The sequence below is a fragment of the Phycomyces blakesleeanus genome (genome assembly GCF_001638985.1).
Source record: "Phycomyces blakesleeanus NRRL 1555(-) unplaced genomic scaffold PHYBLscaffold_9, whole genome shotgun sequence".
Taxonomy (NCBI): Eukaryota; Fungi; Mucoromycota; class Mucoromycetes; order Mucorales; family Phycomycetaceae; genus Phycomyces; species Phycomyces blakesleeanus.
This window is the reverse complement of record NW_017265142.1, coordinates 589485-610165: the sequence shown is the minus strand read 5'-3', so window position 1 is coordinate 610165 and position 20681 is coordinate 589485. Positions and strand designations below refer to the sequence as shown.

General features: G+C 38.1%; 7 protein-coding genes across 7 annotated transcripts; 2 read left to right on the top strand and 5 right to left on the bottom strand.

Annotated features, from left to right (window-relative positions):
- Positions 1 to 269: 269 nt before the first annotated feature.
- Positions 270 to 3004, bottom strand: PHYBLDRAFT_167700 (hypothetical protein; the record flags this gene model as incomplete). Its single annotated transcript, XM_018435694.1, has 7 exons — positions 270 to 371; positions 421 to 450; positions 478 to 561; positions 879 to 965; positions 1995 to 2046; positions 2254 to 2373; positions 2943 to 3004. 7 exons carry the CDS (start codon positions 3002 to 3004, stop codon positions 270 to 272), a joined length of 537 nt encoding a protein of 178 aa, XP_018292321.1.
- Positions 3005 to 3317: 313 nt separating this feature from the next.
- Positions 3318 to 3801, top strand: PHYBLDRAFT_144728 (hypothetical protein; the record flags this gene model as incomplete). The annotated part of the gene is made up of 3 exons (XM_018431275.1): positions 3318 to 3417; positions 3490 to 3603; positions 3680 to 3801. 3 exons carry the CDS (start codon positions 3318 to 3320, stop codon positions 3799 to 3801), a joined length of 336 nt encoding a protein of 111 aa, XP_018292320.1.
- Positions 3802 to 6863: 3062 nt separating this feature from the next.
- PHYBLDRAFT_111822 (hypothetical protein) lies at positions 6864 to 8578 on the top strand (the record flags this gene model as incomplete). Its single annotated transcript, XM_018428240.1, has 5 exons — positions 6864 to 6948; positions 7048 to 7154; positions 7332 to 7666; positions 7736 to 8422; positions 8491 to 8578. The coding sequence occupies 5 exons, from the start codon at positions 6864 to 6866 to the stop codon at positions 8576 to 8578; spliced, it is 1302 nt and encodes a 433-aa protein (XP_018292319.1).
- Positions 8579 to 9309: 731 nt separating this feature from the next.
- Positions 9310 to 11726, bottom strand: PHYBLDRAFT_181181 (hypothetical protein). The gene is made up of 4 exons (XM_018438430.1): positions 10804 to 11726; positions 10214 to 10737; positions 9604 to 10129; positions 9310 to 9535 (listed from the first exon to the last, which is right to left on the bottom strand). Exons 1-4 carry the CDS (start codon positions 11607 to 11609, stop codon positions 9445 to 9447), a joined length of 1947 nt encoding a protein of 648 aa, XP_018292318.1. The 5' UTR covers positions 11610 to 11726; the 3' UTR covers positions 9310 to 9444.
- Positions 11727 to 12762: 1036 nt separating this feature from the next.
- On the bottom strand, positions 12763 to 13510 carry PHYBLDRAFT_158665 (hypothetical protein; the record flags this gene model as incomplete). The annotated part of the gene is made up of 1 exon (XM_018433833.1): positions 12763 to 13510. The coding sequence occupies one exon, from the start codon at positions 13505 to 13507 to the stop codon at positions 12818 to 12820; it is 690 nt and encodes a 229-aa protein (XP_018292317.1). The 3' UTR covers positions 12763 to 12817.
- Positions 13511 to 13906: 396 nt separating this feature from the next.
- PHYBLDRAFT_133279 (hypothetical protein) lies at positions 13907 to 15167 on the bottom strand (the record flags this gene model as incomplete). Its single annotated transcript, XM_018429559.1, has 3 exons — positions 13907 to 14352; positions 14446 to 14527; positions 14607 to 15167. Coding segments are annotated over 3 exons (1089 nt in total), but the record flags the coding sequence as incomplete, so codon positions are not given.
- A 27-nt stretch (positions 15168 to 15194) lies between these two features.
- On the bottom strand, positions 15195 to 19642 carry PHYBLDRAFT_177452 (hypothetical protein; the record flags this gene model as incomplete). Its single annotated transcript, XM_018437887.1, has 6 exons — positions 15195 to 17402; positions 17484 to 17870; positions 18012 to 18080; positions 18148 to 18223; positions 18321 to 19340; positions 19542 to 19642. The coding sequence occupies 6 exons, from the start codon at positions 19640 to 19642 to the stop codon at positions 15426 to 15428; spliced, it is 3630 nt and encodes a 1209-aa protein (XP_018292315.1). The 3' UTR covers positions 15195 to 15425.
- Positions 19643 to 20681: the final 1039 nt, after the last annotated feature.

Sequence of the window (20681 nt, the reverse complement as noted above, 5' to 3'; positions counted from 1 at the left end):
TACGCAGTTAGTCTCGCAAGAAACGAACTAAACTCTAGCTAGATTCATACAATCTCTTTGATCCCAGCAAAAAAAAATAACTAAATAAAGGTTTTATTAACTAAATACAAACAAGTGAATTTGTACGTAGATGCAGTATCGTGTACAATCTGCCAAATTATACTAGAGAATGCGTACCCTATTTTTCATTGTTATACAAATCTTATTCTTGATAGCCATCTGTGCTCACTTTACATTTTATTTATTTATTCAAGGACAGTCACCCCCAATTAGGTACGTTGATCACGACTGAGCTTTCTACACATTGATATTGTGTACAAGACGATATAGACAGTAGTGTTTTGCTCCAGAGTGATTTTATCTCCAGCTAACTAATTTAATTTTGAAGCTCATATATTGTATGGATACCAGATACCTTACTTTGGTATTGTTTAATTGTATAATCCAAGTCTATTTAAAATAATTTATTGCGTGTACAAGTCTTTTGAGTGAGTTTGAGGTATAATATATTTGGAAAGTCGGCTTTGTAGCGGCTTCACTTGAAAGTATTTTCACAAGAAGCTATAAATATTTATGATATTTAATGAGTAGATGAATATTTTCAAAATTAAATAAATAAATAATAATAATAGTAATAATAATAATAACAAGGATAATAAAGAAGTTGTGTATTTTATCAAAACAAAGAAATTCTATGCAGGCTTATATTTATAATATACCCAAAGAATTCATATATACTACATTATCTCTTTATCGTATGCGCGCAGAATAAGTCGTAGAACCTCGGTAAAATAAAAGGCTTGGCCATTTATGCTTGTATACAGATATGTATACAAAGTACATAATACTATATAGCACACACTACCAGTATAGCTTACGTATCCTATCCAAGTTGAGACTCTGTTAAATAGATCTTGATAAAATGTGTACTGTAATACAAGTACATGTGAAGCTCCTTTTAAACACTAATTATTGCAATAAATGGTAGAATCTGTCTTTGACATCTCAATCCTTAATAATTTCTGCAGTTAAATTTAGACAAAGCAGTTTTTGGATATATATTATTTACGATAAAAATAACATATCAGTTGACAAAACTGGTCCAGACGCGTCCCACCCCTACATAAGTAGTTTGATGCTCATATTAGAAAAAAAAAATCTTTAAATTAGGAAAGATTGATTTTAAACATCAAATGAGCCAATCACGGTAGATGTAATTCTTATTGCTGAGCAATAGTCATAGACGGAAGGTTAAAAATAATTGATAGTTTAATAGATTATCTTTCCTATACGTACAGCGCTTAAGGTGAATAAATCTTGCTGTAGTATTTTGTGTTGTCTTGTTTATTAAACTTTACAAAGAGCTTGATGGCAATAAAATAATCATACAAATAATTCTACGAGAAAATCAATAGTGATATGATAACAGGGAAAAAAAGCAGACAATGAATTCTGTACTAATAATGAAGATGGTATCTTTTTATTACATTCCCGGTCTCGTTACATACATAATAGTACTACTATATGTAAATGTACAACTGAAGCAAATTTCATTGAAAGGATCGAATACAACTACACTTGTATATCTGGTTCCACTCACTCTTCTTCTTGCTAGATCATCATTAGAGTTTCCCGAGTAAGAAAATAAAAATAAAAATAAGTTCATAATAATAAGGCAAGGTAAAAGACTGGAAATATTTTGCTGTTGCTATTGCTTTTAATGATATCTGACAGTGGAGAAAAGGGGTCTTGATTGGTTGTTGTAGTTATTCCTTAAACTGTCAAAAGTAAACTATATGTCTTCTTTTATCAACATTAACTTAAAATCTTGTATTATTTCGATAGAAATTAATTCAAAATTGAGCGCTACACTTTGGGTGGAATTGATTCTTGAGATTATACACATTTTCATATTATCAATAACCGTCAGCCAAACGGTTCTGAGCTAAAATAGTTCTTGTTTAAAGCAGAGTGCGGGTCACAGCTTAGCTTACTCTTTTGCTGCTTTTATAACTTAATATGCGCTGATCATCATTAGACAAATAACTGATATATAATTATCTTAACCGAGTTTTTAATAAGGTTGCTTTAATTTCCTATTGAAAATGCAGGCTCAGTACGGTATATGAAAGGCAAATTGAGGATACAAGGAAAATAAATATATGATATACATCTATTGTGTTTTTCTAAGTACAACCTTGGGACATGAGCTTATAAATAACAATATTTTTGGAATAAAAGTTTAATACTTACAAAGAGTCAAAAAGTATTTGTAATTCTACAACAAAGTCTCCAGCTTTCTTTGGATATTTAAACATCAAGGCAAACTGTAATAGGCTGATACCATATTCTACTTTTTCAATAAAGATATATCTGTGTATTTGTAACCATTATATATTTAACAGTCCAGTTTTAACTTTTGGTGAATCACACAAAATTTCGATTTTTTTTGTGGTTTCTTAATTATGGTGCGCACTAAATAATATTCACTACTAGCAAAAATTTCAGAATAATTGAAACAAATGTAAAACCCTAAATAAAATACTCCTGACTGAACCATACAAGAAATCTCCTTCTTTTTGTCAGGGCAAGTATGGCTAATATGAGCTGATTCCTTTGACAGGCATATGTATTGTAGTGTTAGGCATTTTTCCCAAGTGGACAAGATATATTATGAATATATATATTTTGCATATTTTATGTGTGAATTGTGGAGAATTCAGACTCGTTCCAATACATTTAGACAAAAACATTTCGCTCCCCGAAAAATAAATGGGTAAAAAAATAAAATAAAAAATAGACATTGTTTTCCCATTTTATTAATAGAATATAATACCCAAGACACATCATCAGAAAACACTCGCGATTAGTAGGTGAAAAGAAATCCTTACAAATACAGATGCATTATGTACATTCATTTAGCAGTTTTCGGTGTAATCTACATTTCATTGTTAGCTGGAATGAGTCTGTCCACCGTCAAGTACATCATTAAGAGAGTGTGCATAATAAAATCTCTAACGCCAATAAAAGGTTACGGAAAACCTAGAAATATTTTTGAAAAGACATAAAGGCACCTTCTTCAAATGGTTTGGAACGAATCATTTGGCTCATAATATGGGCTAAGAGTCTCTTTAAATAAGATGAAGGTATTTGTCTATAGAAAGACACTAATAAGCTATCTCAAGCGTTTGGGCTTTGGATCATATATTGTAACTCATAAGCACCTTTAACAAAAGGCCACAAGGAAAGACAGTTGAGTTGGGCTTGCGAGTATTTCAATTGGATGGATGAGCAATGGAGAAATATAGTATGACTCAATGAATCCAGGTTCAAAATTGAAGGTAATGATGGGAGAGCCAGAGCTATCAGGAAAGCTAGGAAAAGGTCCAAGGAAGAAAATACAATCGAGAGAACCAAGTAAGAGAATGGTATTATGGATAATCCGGAAATATATCTTGGTTAGTGGTTTTGGACATTTGATATTCTTAGATGGCAACGTAAACCAAAATCAATACGTGAACACTCTGTTTCAGAAATTTCATGCCTTGGTTCCAAAATTCATTACGGAAACAGAACAGGCACTTCATATTCCTAGAAGACAATGTTAGATGTTATACTGGCTCTTATTCGAAGTAATGGAATTATAGGCATAATGTATGGTGTTTTGATTACTGGCCAGCTCAAAGTCCGGATCTCAACTACATTAGACACCTCTGGTGGGCTTTCGAGAGACAAATGAGTGATGAGAAGACCAGTACCAACAACATTGGTGATTTGGAGGTTGTGATGCGACAAGAGTAGCAAAGAATAGGCGTCGAACTCGCATCAACTTTGGCAGGAAGTATGCAACATTGATACGAGGCTGTAATTGATACCAAGGGAGGTCACATCAAATATTGATACTTATAAATATATATACATGTTTTTAAAAATAAACATACATATCATCTTGTATTTGAAGTTTGAAGACTTTAGCTATTATTATTGATGAGCAGCTGCATGTTGAAGACATGACATGATTTCTCTTATGCTTTTTTTTGGCTCAGAGGTCGAAATGCTTTTGACTGTGACTGTAGTAATCAATAGCTTGCTTGATAGGAAAATGAGACAACGAGAAGTTACCTAGTACCGGCGTATACGAGGAGCAATTCAGAAAGATGGTGCTTGTCTCTCAATGCAGAGGTAAAACCACAAAAGTACCAAACGATCTACTTTCAGGAGGGTTATCATCATTGACTGGGAGATTTCCTATGTCAATGAATTTTTTATTTTAACGGCATGAAAGAGTTTAAAACTTTTTTGTGCTTTTAGGTCCTAAAATAATGTGCCTGGGACTCTAATTCGACCAGACCAGGATGTCATTGACGCACTTTCAGATAAAAAAAGAGTGGCACTAAAACGTAGCATTTGTTTTTTATCTTAAAAACCAATGCCCAGATTTTTTTGCTGTCAAACAAACTATCTCAAACGTCAAGTCAGATCAGTAATAATATTGACTTTTCTTTTTATATTTTTTTGGTCAAAGCAGCAAGTTTCTCAACTTTCAATTCCTTTATGCCAATTCCAGAAGTCAGACTAGTAATCGTTATTTATTCTGCTAATTTTTATCTTTTCTCCTACATCAACCAATTCCAAAGCCAAAAAAAAAGTCTAGCAAGTAAAATTTACTTTGCTTTGGTTCAGATTGTGCCTTGGTAATGGAGAACTGGTCTGTATATTTTAATAGGTGCCATAAACCAATAGAATGTTTATTAATGTGATTTCTAATTTGTAAACATGAATCTGATGTCTTTTTTTTTGTTATTGATCGATGAATTTGGTGCGTCCAAGCACTGCCCTTTGTGACCCAGATATATCTTCTAAAGTCTAAACAAGTCCCAAAGCCTCGGCCATTTTTGTAGCAGTACTGTTTTTTCTTTATAAATTATTCTAAATATACCAATCCAAATTACTTGGACATGGCTTCGTTAAAGTTTGAACATCATTTGTGGTATAAATTCCCTGCTCCTGTATTGAACTTCCGACAGATCTTTAACCAGTTGCTACACGATGGCACGATTCCTGATAGGTTCGTCCGTATAATCCACGTTAGAAGTGTTGAGACCAAGAGGGGTTGTCCCGAATAGTAGTCTTGTGAGACGAAGATTGTCAAGTTCTAGAATAGTAACACTGGCAAGAGTAATAAGAGCACGTATCTTCCAACCTGCTTATCATCAGGCACCCTCAAGATCCAAGATGGTAAGTTATTACATCATTTCTATACTTTAGCGAATCGTTTTACTATTCTCCATATTACGTGAAAGGAACAAAATATAAAGATTCTTTGCGTTGATTGCAAAAAAAAAACAGAATACTTGGACATAGAAGAGGTATCTTTAAATTTACACTACAATAGTAAAGGAAATAAGAAAAGTTGAAATTGAAGCATTAAAAAAAAGGAGGAAAAATAGTCCCTAATTGTGATTTAACATTAAAACAGCCTTGGAACCCCCGAAAAAAATTACAAAGATAACCTACTATAGCAAACCTTTCTTTCTTTATCATATAATAAATCAAGCCTCTTGATAGCCCATTTTTAACATCGATTGTTCAATACATAAAATAGGGTTTTTTGCTCTCTTGCTTTTTATCTATTACTCTGTATAATCAGTTATTAAAGCCATATAGCTAGACTTGTTAACGTTTAAAGGTTATGGCACATTGGTGTAAGGGCTTATTTATATTTATATTGTATCTTGATTTAAATAATCAAGGAGTCGAACTGTTTCTCAGAATGCATGGGAGAATCACGGTGCTTTAGATATAAAGTTATGGAGGGACCACTTGGAAAACCAAATAGCATTCTATTGTTCGCCTTTCTTTAATAAAATAGAGAGACTGTTCAGACCCAAATAATATAGTGTTGAATCAAACATATTCCTGCTTTTCACTTTCAAAGAAAAATATATTGTACGCCATAATGTTGTACAGACATATCACTCTACTTTTAGAGAGAGAGAGAGAGGAGAAAGAAGAAAAAAGAAGAATATTGGATACTTTCAAAATAACGAAAAGATAAAGGTATAGGCTAACAATAAGTCATGGAACTTTATCCATAAGTTAGGGTAACCTGTTATTTATTTATCTTTCTTCTGGTAAGTGTGCAGGGGCCATGCTAGTCTTCTCTGTATCTTTCCAATTTTAGTATGTGACAGAGGTGCAAGCATTTGCCTCTTTTCTCTGATTTACAAAAGCCAGTGTACATCGTTTCTAAAAAAGCACTTATTAATGTGTGATATTTTATGTGAGCATAGAACTCACTCTAAGTGAATGTGATTGGTTACTGCAGACAAAAAAAAATATTTTGCAAATGTGTGAATGACTTGTTCAAACTTTGAATAATTACTAAATAATAATAATATATCTGTGTGTGTATGTGTGTGTGTGCTTGTGTGTGCGTGTGTGCGTGTGTGTGCGTGTGTGCGCGTGTGCGTGTGTGTGCGTATTGGTGTGTTTGTGTTTGTGTGTCTTTTGAACATCCTAAATTTTCTACATCAATTCTTCTTCCGGGGGCGGAGGGGAAGGGCCTTTCTTACTCTTTATTTTTAGGGGTACCCTTGACCAAATAACAAATGACTTCTTTTGGGTTAAGGAGAACTATGACTGGTATAAAGGTAAAGAGGCGTCCATTAAGGCGCCTTAACGGTGTCTGGAGCGGTCCTCCCGACACACCAGGACCATCCACAACACCAGCCAAGGTTTCAGCGACCTCCCAAACCCATAAATTTCACAGGACGCGACTATCTCCTCCCGTCGTCACACCATCACCAGTCAGTTCACCTGTTCAAGAGAGCAGTATAATCCCAACCATGCAAGACAAACAAATGCATCCATTGGACAATCCATCCGTAGAATCCTACTTCATCCCAGGCGCGAAAGTGTTTGATCGTTACTTTGATTGTCCTTTGGGTAAAAAAACAAACAAACAAACAATTAAAAAGAAATTCAACTAAAGTTGCTAATTATTCCCATCCATCTCAACAATCTGACTCATCCATCATTACTCAGCATACAAGCAAAAGTCTCCTGAGAAGATCAAGGTGTTTGCACGCCATCTAGTCCCAGTTGACAAAGTCAATGACATAAAAACAATGCCATTCTTCCTTTACTTGCAGGTAAGCGGATGAGATGAGAATCAAAGTAAAAAAAAAAGAAAACTTGCTTATCGTGACTACATTATAATCAAACAAGCTTAAGTATATATGTGTAGACGCACGCAGATAGACTTATCTGTGTGCGTACATATTCATGAATATGACACTCACCTCTTGTTAATATTGGAAATATAATAGGGTGGTCCTGGGTTTGAAGTTGGACTTCCAAGCAGTGCAACATCAGGCTGGATCAAAGAAGCCTTTGCGATGGGCTTTCAAGTCCTCTTACTTGATCAACGTGGAACTGGACTTTCTTCACCGATCTCAACAGAGTCCTTAGCTATGCTTGGTCTAGATACTGACCAAGCTAAGGCTGGTTATCTGACTTTCTTTCGTGCTGACAGCATCGTGCGTGATTGCGAGACAATTCGAGAGCAATTGACCGCCGATCGGGCACCAGACTGTGAGAGCCGATTTACTCTACTTGGTCAAAGCTTTGGTGGCTTCTGCATCACCACCTATCTTTCATTATTGTAAGCCATTTTTTTTTGGTTTTAGTTTTTGGTACTTATCACACTCACACTTATTAATGTGGTTTTCAGCCCAACATCTATTCAACACGCCTACATTACTGGAGGTGTTCCCCCTCTTGTAAACTCCCCTGACGTTGTCTATCGCGCACTCTACCCTCGTATCCTAGCCAAGAACAAATTATATTACAAGAAGTTTCCCCACGATATTGAGCGTGTGCGCAAAATCCATGCTTACCTATCCCAAAACCAGGTTCGCCTCCCTAATGGTGGTACATTATCTCCTCGTCGTTTCCTTCAACTTGGTATCCTGTTTGGCGTATCCGGAGGTTATGATACCCTTCATGAAAATATAGTCTTTGCTTGTGCCGACCTGGATAGTCTTTCTCGTCTGAGCTATCGAACTCTCAACAGAATCCAAGAACTTCAGGGCTGGGATACCAATGTTATATATGCTGTCCTCCACGAAGCTATATACTGCCAAGGCGAAAAGAGTAACTGGTCAGCCGAACGTGTACTCAACGAGCCACAATTTGCCAGCGCATTTGAGTGGCGTCTTGACCAGCTTAACCCAGGACAACCTGTATATTTTACCGGAGAAACCATTTATCCGTTTATGTTTGATGATTATTCAGAACTCGCACCCCTCAAGAAGATTGCCAACCTCTTGGCTGAGAATACCTGGGGAAAGCTGTACAGTCGGAAGACTCTCAAAACATTGACCACTCCTGTGGCAGGTGTAACCTATTACGATGACATGTATGTATAAATAATATTTTTCAAGTTTTCAAAAGAAAAAGGAAGCTGATATACAATTCATAACCTAGGTTTGTTGATCGTGAGCTATCTGTCCAGACTGCAGGAAATATCAATGGTTTCAAACAATGGATCACAAACGAATATGCTCACAAGTAAGTAGCAAGTTTTTTTTTTCTTTTAAAAAAATTACACCGATGAAAATTTCCAAAAACTGAGTAATGATTTATGTAGTGGTTTGCGTGTTGATGGAGAACGTGTGCTAAGTTATCTCGTGAAGTTGGGAAGAGGTGATTCCGCTTACGATCGATAAATACATTTGGGACGTTATGAATTTTACATAAAATAAACAAAAAATAAGTTTAGTTTATTGGGCATAGTTATGAAGATATACATTCCATAAACGTGTGTGTGTGTGTGTGCCATTCAACAGCTATATCTAACCATGGATCTTTTCAAAGATATTTATCTATATTTTATACAAAATGTGCTTTAACAAGAAGTAATATATTTTCACTAAAGTTACTTTACAATTAAAATCACTTTTTACCAAAATGTTTGTTTTATTTAAAGTATAGTGGTGTTCTGTTGATCAACAAAGGGAACTTTTCAAAGATAATCATCTCATACACATGTACTGGCTTACTCAGTCCAGTATTTATCTCTTCTTCTTATATATATATATATATATATATACGTCAATATATTAACATCTAATCATATATGCAAATGATTGTTATATTGAAATCATGTAAAATATACTGAATCACTTATACGCCAACTCTTTAAGACACTTAAACCAAGTTGGCGTTATGATCAATACAAGTAAACATTCAACTTGTAGATATTTGTCCAATTTTAGATATTCAATATATTGAACTTGTAATGCTATGTTGTATGTATACTGTTTATTGACATATTGCCAAATTGATTGAATTTGTTCTTTTGTGTAATGTATGTGAGTGTATATAAGATAATAAGATGGTGTTGGTATAAGATATGAAATATTGGGGGACTATGACAGCTTATGTTTTGCGAAGAATGCATTCTTTGGTAGGATCCTGGGATTCAGATGAGTTCCACTGGCTAAGAGTAAGTACAGTGACAGAGATCATGCTAAATTTTAAAGATATATAACAGTTTAATTAATAGAGAAATTAGATAATTAATAAATTAGGACTTACCCAATAGCACCCAATGTAATCAGAAATATATTTGCGAGACGACGGCCAATGGGTAAGGAGAGAGCTTTAAGGTGGAAAAGGGGAGGGAAAATGAAGCAAAGAGGGATGCAAAAAAGAGCACCAACAAAGGATACGAATTTGTCGAGCTTATCCTTAGATCCAACGATGGCAATCCAGGCACATATAAACACGACCAGAACTCGAAAAACGTTCTTTTGCCACTTCACAAGTGTGTTATTCTTACCAGACCTAGTCACAAACAAACCATTTTCCATAATCCGAATAGCAGGAAAGAGCTGCAAAGGGATAGAAAGACATATAGCAAGAGAGTACAGGGTCTGAATAGAAGAAACCATTGGATCTTTGCTCGGAAGATTGAGCAATATGATTGTCTTTACGTTATCACCAAATGTCAAGTATGATAATGCACCCATAGATACAAACAAAAGAGTGATAAAAAAGAGCGCGCGTTTAAGTACAGTGGGGAACTTTTGTGGGTCCTTCATTGATTCAGTGATTGGGATAACTAAAGGTCCGAAAGAGAATAAATTATTTAGATAAGTTGTCACATCTACTATACCTTTTAAACTTATTTAATCGAAAAACTTACCTAGGCCAACACCTTCAAAGGTAAAGGCAGCGGTACCAATAAAGAGTGGAAAATGGAGAGGGTTCCATAAAGCAACATCTGCTTTACCAACAACCACCAATTCCTTGATATCGTAGTAGAAAAGATAACCAAGGCCAATTACGATAAACACGTCTCCAATAAGAGCAAAGACGGACAAACGTTGAATTTTGCGGATCATAGCAAGAGGGATAAATGCAAAGCTCTGCGCTAAAATTAACAGGTGCATTGGAATCAAAACTCTGCATTTTGAAAACGCCAATACAAGTGATTGTAAATTTTCAGCAACAAAGATCATGTAGGCACAAACAAATCCAATCTGAGACAAGGTGATTGACACTAGTACAGCAGTACGCATCCATGAGCCATACAACACTCCTCCCATGTCACCAAAACTAGCTGGAACCACCAGGCGGGTTTGGACTAGCAGCATAAACGACCAATACGATATCAGTGCCAGCAGTACTATACCAACAGTAGAGAATACAAGCCCTCCGTTATCGAATCTAATTTTTTTTTATAAAATATATATATATGAATATTGATTCAACATTACATACGACTAGACATACGCTTTGGGGAGAAACATAATCCCGGTAGTGACAAAGGATTTTAATAGTAAAAACATAGCTTTTCCTGGTGTAGCTTTACCCTGAAGGGTCTGCCCTGGTTTAGAGCGCGAGAGTAAAGGCATTGTTTCTCGAGCATGGAGGTGACGATACTGGACTGGCTGATGATGAAGTCCCTTTGATACAGCAGATGAGGAAGTGACAGGTAGGGGTAAGACAGGTCCGCCTGTGGAGAGATAGGACGGATTTGTCTGAAGCATAGCCCCTCGATAGACTCTTCCTCTGCCAGAAGCCTCTTCTTCCGCACCCTCGGCTTCGTTTTCATCAGTTGAATCCTCATCCTCATCCTCATCCTCTTCATTCTCATCAGTTAATTCCTCATCGTCACTCGATTCTTCATCGTCACTTAGATCCTCACCGCCAAAGTGGCCATATAAGCATAAAAATTCTACAAAGCTACTTGTCACCAAGTTGGGGAGTGTTTTGCCTTGAAGACGGGCAGTTGTGAGAACATGGTAGCGTCTGAAGCCGCCTGGCTGTTTTAGTGATTGTAAAAGAGGATCGGTGGTGACATGCCGAATTGCAGGTAAAGAAATAGATTGGGTACGCTCTCGCCGTTGTTGGGTACTATCAATGCGTGCAGTCCATTTGTAGATCTCGTCTACAACTGATCCACCTGGGAGTTGGTGATGAGCGGCATAGTCGTCACTGGGTTGCAATGTTGGTTGGCTGGGCTGAAACACAAGGTGACGCTTAACTACCTTGGCGACCTGTTCAACCGGCAGGTCAATCGTTAATGAGCGTTTCATGGATCTCAAAAAGAAAAGAGTGGGGTGAAACCAAGAGAAAGCAGGCAAAAAAGAGTTTGTAAAAGAACAAGAGAATAAAGAAACCAAGGGGGCGGGGGAGGTCACAACAAGATTTGGTCTGAGCCAAACGTGGGTCCTCCAAAAGGGTCCACACGTTTGTGAATTATTCATATTCCCAAATTCTCATGCTGTATATTGATGCTTTTTTTTTTTAAAAAAAAAAAAAGTTTGATATAAAGGCCAGCATAGGATAAGGCAACTCTAGACAACTTGGGAAATTATATAATGTGTTTCTTTATTAGCTTTACTGATATTATCTGCCTTTACCTCATCAAAACTAATCCTGGCTTTATACTGGTAATCAGTTAAATTGCAGTAGTTAAATTCAATACAAAGGTCTGTGAGTATCTTATAAACATACCTCGTCTAATTCGCTCAAAAGACATAAGGTACTTTTTATACTCACCTAGCCTTTCATATTATACTTATTAATTATTGTTTCTGCAATTGCGATATACTACAGATGCTGTCAATACACACAGTTCTTTATTTTATCTTTCATTTACATTTCTCTACACCCAGTCGACAAAATGTTTTATGGCACTTATCATTGGTATCGTCATTCTCATCTATAATCAGAACAGCGAATCCTACTTGCTGTTTCACAACTTGGGCTTGGGTTGTGAGCCATTTAATATGAGACGTGGTTCTACAAAGTGTGTTTAGTCCTCACTTCCATTTTTACTTATTGAGCAACTTGACCAAATATGTACTTTCTATTTTAATAAGATATTTAGTTCATTTGAGTATAAAGGCTTTCATAGTTATCTGAATATGCATTCCATACAATACACTATCTGAATTATTTTTGTTGGCTTCTATAATATATATTCAACTCCCCCTTTTTCTTCTTCTCTGATATAAAAGCTGTAGAAAATATCAAAGCAAACCCAACATTGATTCTTGACCTTTTAAACAAGTTGAAATTGAACGGAGTCAGATTTTATCTATGATAAACATAATCCAGGTTTGATTTTATACTTATTGAAGAACAGTTTTTTTAACCTTACTCTTAATATATATAGTTAGCTAGGCATTTGTTCCATATATGAAAAGAGCTTGAGATTCCAACTTTCATTTAAAGATTTTTTTTAGAAATAAAAAAAAGGCTGGCTTTTATTGTTTATTGTTTTGAAATATTAGGTTGATTAATCCAAACCAAGACCTTGACGTAATTGAATAATCTCAGAGGCAGTGAGCTGTCCAGGAGCAGCAATGGCGGGAAGACATTCGTGCGTAACTGGAGAAAGGAAACGGTTGAGGACACGCGAAATCTTACCATGGGGTCCCATGTTTATAGCAATAAGTGCTTTTGAAGGATATCTTGAACGGAAGACCTCAAGATCAATGGAATCCTGAAGAGTGAGAGCAGCGCCGACCAACTTAACAATACCCTTGTGATCATGTTCTTGAAAGAGGCTAATAGTTGACTTGAAAAGGTCCCCAAATTCAGTACTTGATGTCCAACCATGTTTATGGCTGGGATCGTGGTAAGAGCCAATTATGGTGTGAGTACCCGTGAGGTTATGGTTAAAAGTAAGGAGGTTTTGAAGTACTTCTTTAGAGAGAGTAGTAATTTCAAGATCAATGTAATCGCATCCCCAAAAGTGAGCCCATTTCACAAGATCAGCATGTGTTTGAAGATCGGCAGGGTCAAATTTTCCAGCCTGGGGAACAGTTCGAACAGTAAAGATAATGGGAAGACGTGCATTTCCAGAAAGTGCTTTGGAACGACGGAGATGGGCGAGTTGAATACCTGCCGTGGTTACCCAGTTTGTCGCTGTTAATAAATCTACTCTGAACTCAATAGCATGAACATCTTCCAGCCACTGACTCATCAAGAAAGGGTTGACAGAATCGTAGCTATCCACAGTAGGAGTTACGAATCGCGTAGATGTTGGGTGTGTGGCCTTCACATGGGCTGGCTCAACAAGATTACCGATAAAACCAATTAAGGCGGCAGCCTCAGCATTATCCAGTGTTATATAACAGTATTCGTATTCACCAGTAGAAGAAGATGTGGGCACTGAGGTAAGTCTGATGACTATGGCCTTCTTATCTTGATTTTCTTTAGTTCTCGAGACTGTCACAAAAGAAACCGACGGGGATACAGCTTTCTTTACCCAGGCTGATTCTTCTTCTGTGCTGACCACCAATACAACGGGAACAACTGAGGAATGGACACTACTATTGACCGAAAGAGACCCGACAACGGAGTGCTCAGAAACATACTTTTTGACAATGTTCTCGATTGCATCATCTGCAACAGCACTGGCCTTGGGTTCAAGAGTGGTGCCAATAGAAGAAAGAATCACTAGTTTCTTCTGAGAACCCTGGTTTTTCTTGTCAACTCGCATAACTTGCATAACATCATCTAGACCAAGTCGTGCTTTTGTGGCTGCATCGAAATCAATAGGAAGACCGTAGGCTACCAAGACACGCTTAAGACGTTCTACAACTGCATAATCGCAATGGCCGAGAAGATGACTCACTTCGGCTTCTGCGACCAAACCCACTGAGACACATTCGCCATGTAGCCAGTCTGGGGAGAGAATCTTTTCAAACGCATGTCCGATTGTATGACCAAAGTTTAAAAGACCCCGCAATCCTCCCTCCCGTTCGTCTTCGGTAACCACGTCTGCTTTGAACCGAGCCGATGCCAGAATAACCTCCAGCAACTTTTCTCTTCCCTTACTTGCCTCCTCTATTGTTTCATATTAATGGCTTTATCAGAGCCTCTTTCTAATTTTTTCACGCTGTTAGTCTATGCACTTACGAGTGGTGTGAAGAGAGGCTTCCATATCGGTCGCACCATCTTCGAGTACTTTGAAATCAGCCTCACTCGAAATAGCAGCCGTCTATAATAATAATAATACAAGAAAGTTAAAATCAATCAATCGACAATTAAGAATATCTCAGCTCTTGACCACATTTTACCTTTATAACTTCTGCCATACCGTTTCTGAACTCACGCGACGGAAGCGTCATCAGCATTCCAAGATCCATATAGACACGCTTGGGCTGCCAAAATGCGCCAACAAGATTTTTCCCTGCAGGCGTGTCAATAGCTGTCTTTCCTCCAAGACTGGAATCCACCATGGCCAAAAGCGTTGTAGGAACTTGTACAAAGGGAATACCGCGCATGAAAGTAGCTGCAACATATCCCACAAGATCTCCTACGACACCACCTCCCACAGCAACTAAGCATGTGTCTCTTGTGCATGAGTTTTTCAGCAAAAAGTCCTCAATATTGGCCTTGGTTGCCCTGCTCTTACTCCCTTCACCAGGAGGGATTACTCTAACCAAAAAGCGCCCTGGGCATTTTGATTGAAGACTGTTCAGAAGAGGATTGATCAATGGCAAAAGGCGAGTATCGGTTATAAGTACAAAAGTTGATGCAGTCACTGTCTGATAGAGATCAGCGGCCACTTTATCGTGAATATGATATCCAATATGGATAACGTTGGGTTGATGAAGAATAGGAAGTGTAGAGTACATGAAAGAAAAACGTTATTGAACTCAGATGAAATAAAATTTGGTTGGTTTATATTTTATAATGATACAAAGAGTGCTCCGTCACTATATTATACTTCACTATACTGTCTGATATAATGAAGAATATGCGTTTGGAGTGTGATTAGTTTAGATTTATAGCTGCGCCCGTGTTTGTTTGTTTGCATACATTGCTTGCTTGCTTGTCTGCTTGTTTGTTTGTTTGTTTATAGGGCTGGTAAATAAGGTTTATGTGCTGATACATTATGCGCTCTTCTTGAGACTGCGACGCTCCCAGTATTCTCGCTGCCGGACGGTTGATATGACATCGGAGTACCACCACTGCCTTACGAATGAGATTGTGTATCGCGGTATGAGTGCAAATACAACCGATAAAAGTCCAGTGAGCCAGAATGATCCTCTGGAATACAACATGGGTGCAATTCCGTACATCGTGGTGGAGCTGAATGAGCCATATACTGCAATCCAAGCAAAGTTAATGACCAACTCGGCACCAACTCCAAGGAACATAATCCAAGTCCAATAGTACGTATTGAATCCAGGTACAAGATTCGCTAGTACGATTGCTGATACAGCTACTCCAGTAGAAAGCTGTAACATTGAAGCACTACCATGATCACTTGGATGAGGCTCATAGAGGAAGAAGAAACAATAAAATACAACCAGAGATTGCCAGATACCATCCAGGAAATACAAACAGAATCGAGTTTTTGTATAAAGTTCACGGTGAATTCCAACTTCGTAAGTCTGCGGATATTTGCGTAAACATGGAGCAGTGATGTCTTGGTCTGTGCATCCCATTATAATTACTGGAGCGAGTGTAAATATAATGTTGTAAAGTTGCAGAAATGAGTAGTCGTAAAATATGTTTCCTGAAAATCGACTGTATATCTGATACCACAACGATGGAAACACCCAGAAGACGTTCTTAAAGAAGAAATTCAGGACCATCTCTGCAATACGCCCATAACTCCAATGACCTTGAACAAGCAATAATTGACCGAGAAAACGGAATTGCCCGATTGAATAGTCAGATGCCATTGAAGCCTGAACGCCCTCCTTTCCTGCAATACCGACACCCACGTTTGCAGCTTGGATCATTGATACGTCGTTTGCGCCATCTCCTACAGCCAGTGTGACTGCGTTTCTGCCTTTGCGTACCATCTCTACCACAAGCGCCTTTTGTAGAGGACTCACTCGACAACACACTACGCTCTTGCACAGTAACGCCACTTGTAGTAATTTGTCCCTGGTTTCGTCCGTTTCAAACAGCTTTGCGAGAGCAGAGCCCTCTAGTACTAAGGCATTCTCCTCCTGTTCACCATCTTCAAGATTATCGGTAGGGACAAGTTTCGCCGCAAGGTTATCCAAACTATCCACATCCTCAACTCTTAGTGTCCAAATATGCATATCTTTTGTGAGTAAGTTGGAAGCATAACCAATATTAATTGCAGTTTCCAGTTTGTCGCCTGTAAGTACCCATATTTTCATTCCTGCGTGTCGTAAGTCCTCGATTGTCTCTGGTACGCCCTCTTGAAGCTTGTCTTCGATACCTGTTGCACCCAAAAGTATCAAGTCCTGTTCGATTTCTTCCTGCAACTGGTCAACTTTTTCGCTTCTGTTCTCAGTAGATGTCATGGCCTTTTCCATGGATTCGTTCCATGTTTCAAAGTATTTGGGGTCGAGTACACGCCAGCCAAGCACCAGCGTACGAAGTCCGTCGTTGGAAAATGAATCCAGATCTTCTTGAGTTTGCTGAGAATATTCCTCTTGGCCTGGTGCTAGTCGTGCAATTATAACGTTATCAGCTCCCTTGCAATACAATACCACATCGTTCCATGGAGCAGGGCGCCGTACTACTACACTCATCCTTTTACGGGTTGATGTGAAGGCCAGGACGCGTATTACTTCGTACTCGTAACTCTCCCCAAGAACGTCCAATGTAGCACGATTTCCCTGACGACCGACAAATGCAAATCCGCAGTTGCGAGCGGCGGTCACGAGAGCAGCTTCATCTGGCGACTCTGCCTTGTACATTAACTGTGTCTCAACAGTTTGATCTACCTTGGTTAATGGGAGAGCTGCAAATGCTTTTCCTTGTCCAGCTTTCTTTTTTATGCCAAAGTTAGCCTGAATCTTGCGACCCTGTTCTCGGAGTGTCTCTCGGATTGCAGCCGCTGCAGGGACTTGAATAGGACTGTCTTTAGGGTCATTCTTTCTCTTTGTCGGTAAGACTTCGGGTACATCGACTTGATCTTCGACTGTTTCAATCGAACGACCGTCTTTTCCAATGACGTCTACTACTACTGTGTGGCAAATTGCCAGCAGTGTAAAGAAATCTACAAGGGGTTGGCGGCTGTCCAAACTTGGTTCCAGATCTTTGAATAAGGCCGGGTCAGCAAAAGATAGTAGCTCTGGATCTTGAGTCGCATAACGTGGTTCAAAAATAGTCTTCATTGACTGGAGATAATCATCAAAGAGTTCCGGGGGTCTTTCAGGAGCGGTTGACTCCGGGTCGAGCCGGAGTCGTGCGCCACGGGCCCCCTCTGATTCGGGCTGGAACCCATTGTTTCCATAACGGCGGCCACCTACACTGCATTCACGGAACTCCATCACGTTTTGGGTGAGGGTACCTGTCTTGTCGGAAAACACATACTCAATTTGGCCAAGATCGTCCGAGAGATTCCACTATACCGAGGAAATAGGTAAAGAATAAATAAATGGGTATGTTATTTATTTCTTTCCATAAACATGTTTTCTCTCTCTCTTATATATATATAAATATAAATATAAACATATATACATCCCACAACCACCGTGGGCACATACAGACTTGGGAATACAAGGCTGGCCGGTACTTTCGTCCCACATCTCACGGTCGTTCCAGATGAAATAAGCCTGATTAATGAGTGGGTAAGTACATTAGATAGACTGGATAGATGGACGAAGTATTGTTTTTTGTTACCTGAAAGGTTTTTACAAACTCGATTGAAACATAGAGGGAGATTGGGATTATGTTTTGGAAGATGATAAGACTTGCCCTAATAGAAATATACAAGTAAAAGTACAAGTACATGTACATGTACAAAACAAATACTGTCAGAAAATGTTGGTTGATTTGTTGTACCTTAGGCTCACCAAAAGTTCTCAAAGCCTACATAAGCTGCAGAGCCTGTTTGTCGTGAATAAAGAGAAGTGGCTCCCGACTTGTCGTCCTGTAACTTCATCACTCCACCCATGGCTGCACAGACAAAGGAAAGGATAAAAAGTACGACAAATGCGAGGATGATTTCCTTGTTCATTTGACGTTCAATTTGACTACGCTTAGAAGGAGTTTCACCAGAGTTGAGCATGATTTTTGTATCTGTTCCAGTAAAAAGTACGACGGCAATAACCCATGGTGTGTTACGAATGACATGACCACGCAAAAGGAGATTGTCTGTACTAATGGGGATCTTCTTGGTTTCTGACCAAGACTCGAGTGTCTTGGTTAACATCACGAGTGTTCCCTCGAAAGCATACAGGTCTGGGTTAGGGGGACCGGATTCAAGATAAAAATGACAGTTGTCCAGACACGCTTGCCCACTCTGTAAAGAGCTGTATTCTTCGATACCCTGACGAGGTTTGAGATTTGTCTCTCCGTCAAGGTCCTTTGTTTCCACAAAACAGATGTTTGATGCACCTGCACTTGCCAGTAGAACTGCATCAGCTGGTAGACTTTCACCATTGCGCAACAATATAAAATCACCAACTCGTACATCTCTTGATAGTGACGGTTCAAATACGCCTCTAGCAGTAGTGTGAGAAAAAGAGGACTCTTGGGCGTTGATTTTGTTCTTGTTTTTTTCGACAGGTTGCGGATGATTTGTGTTGTTGTAACCCAATAAAGTGTGAGTAGGTGTGCTGTTGTACCGTGCATCAACTTTGTGTCGCTCGAGATCTTCAAAAGCATCCTTAAGAGCGGTGATTACTACGACTGTACAGATAGGCAGTAGAGTAAGTGCTGGAGACTTGACACCAAATGTTGGCAGCATTTGAAGGATAGCCATTCCAAGAAAATATATGTTTGCAGCTCTTCTAAACTGCTCAAAAAGGTTTTTTGGCACAAAACTAAGTATTGTATATTTGGATGTACGGATACGATTGGTTGTATAGCGTCTCGAAGGGTTTCCGTGTTTGTCAAGTTCATAAGCGGGTAAAGGTAAATTTATGAAGACTCTTCTTCCTCCTGTAGGTATTTGTCGTAGTTTTACTGTTGTTCCTCTACGGCTAAGTCGAGATCTTCGTCGAGTGTCGGTGGAATGGGTTGATGGTTGACGATGATGAGATGAGGTCGGGAGGATAGGTGCGTGTACTGACATTACTTCTTCGTAATGCTCGTCTTTTCCTCGAGGTTTTTTCTTGGGCTGTTTCTTCCACAAGGTTTCTCGCCATTCTTGAATGCTACGCAAGAGTGACATTCTAACAAGCACGCTGCGGATAGAAGAAGAAGAATAAGAAGAAACAATAAGAGAGAAAGAGAGAAAAAGAGAGAGAGAGAAAAATAGAGAGAAAAGGATGTTGGAATGCAGAGAAAGGACCTTTTTTTTCCTTTGTATGACAAGAAAAAAAAATACGATGAAATAAAAATAGATTCAAGAAATAATAATAATAAGTGGACAGAATTAGGTGTTGCCTGTAGTAAAATAAGAAGGTAACTAGCAAAGTTTAAGTTGAATGCTTCACAAGTCTGATAAAAGAAACCGTAGCACTTTTTTTTAGTAAAATCTAACTAATTCTCTTCTGGCTGCAGGAAGATTCAAGTATCGTCATACGCAGGTGTATCGAAAAATGCTTCTCCTCTGCCAGTTCCGTGGCACTCGAGCTACTTGGCTTGGCAATTCTATTTTCTAATATATACATATAAAAAGAAAGACAAATACATACAGAAGAAGACTAACCTTATTATTACTAGTATTCTTGTTATTTTGCAAAGATGTTCTTATGCAGTATATGTTTATTGTGATAAAAGCATTCGCGTATTCAGATAAGCTTTCCTATGCCCTATTTCTTTAAATATATTTTTTTCTTCTTTCTTGTACTTTTTGCGCCTTCTCAATTATAATCTGTGTCCAGCAAATCATACATTTAAGCAAATCAAATCAAATCAAACCAAGGTTTCTATCGGATTGGGTTGGATTGAGTCTTGTAAGTTGTACTAGCTTTTTGAATTGAATTAAATTCATTATTGCTTTACATTCAAGGCTTTTGTGTGTGTTTTTTAAATGACACTCAAACTAAATAGACCAAAAAATTATTACTGCCTTTTTTTCTTATATCCTTGATCCATTGACCTGTTCCTGGGATTGCAGGAAGATCCTATCGCGTGGGGGGATAAGGGGGAAATGTTTTTAAACGCCGCCTGGTGTATTATCTGTTTTTGGATCAGTTATTAATTTATTTTTTCAATTATTCATCATTTAAGATTTCCATGGAAACAAATTACAAAATAATAATAAT

Excerpts from the sequence above, each read along its gene's own strand:
- PHYBLDRAFT_181181 (XM_018438430.1), bottom strand. The coding sequence starts at position 11,609 with ATGAAACGCTCATTAACGATTGACCTGCCGGTTGAACAGGTCGCCAAG. Across the intron at positions 10,130-10,213 it reads CTTTGAAGGTGTTGGCCTAG|TTATCCCAATCACTGAATCA; the intron begins GTAAGTTTTTCG and ends TCGGACCTTTAG. Across the intron at positions 9,536-9,603 it reads ATTACATTGGGTGCTATTGG|CATGATCTCTGTCACTGTAC; the intron begins GTAAGTCCTAAT and ends TTTAAAATTTAG.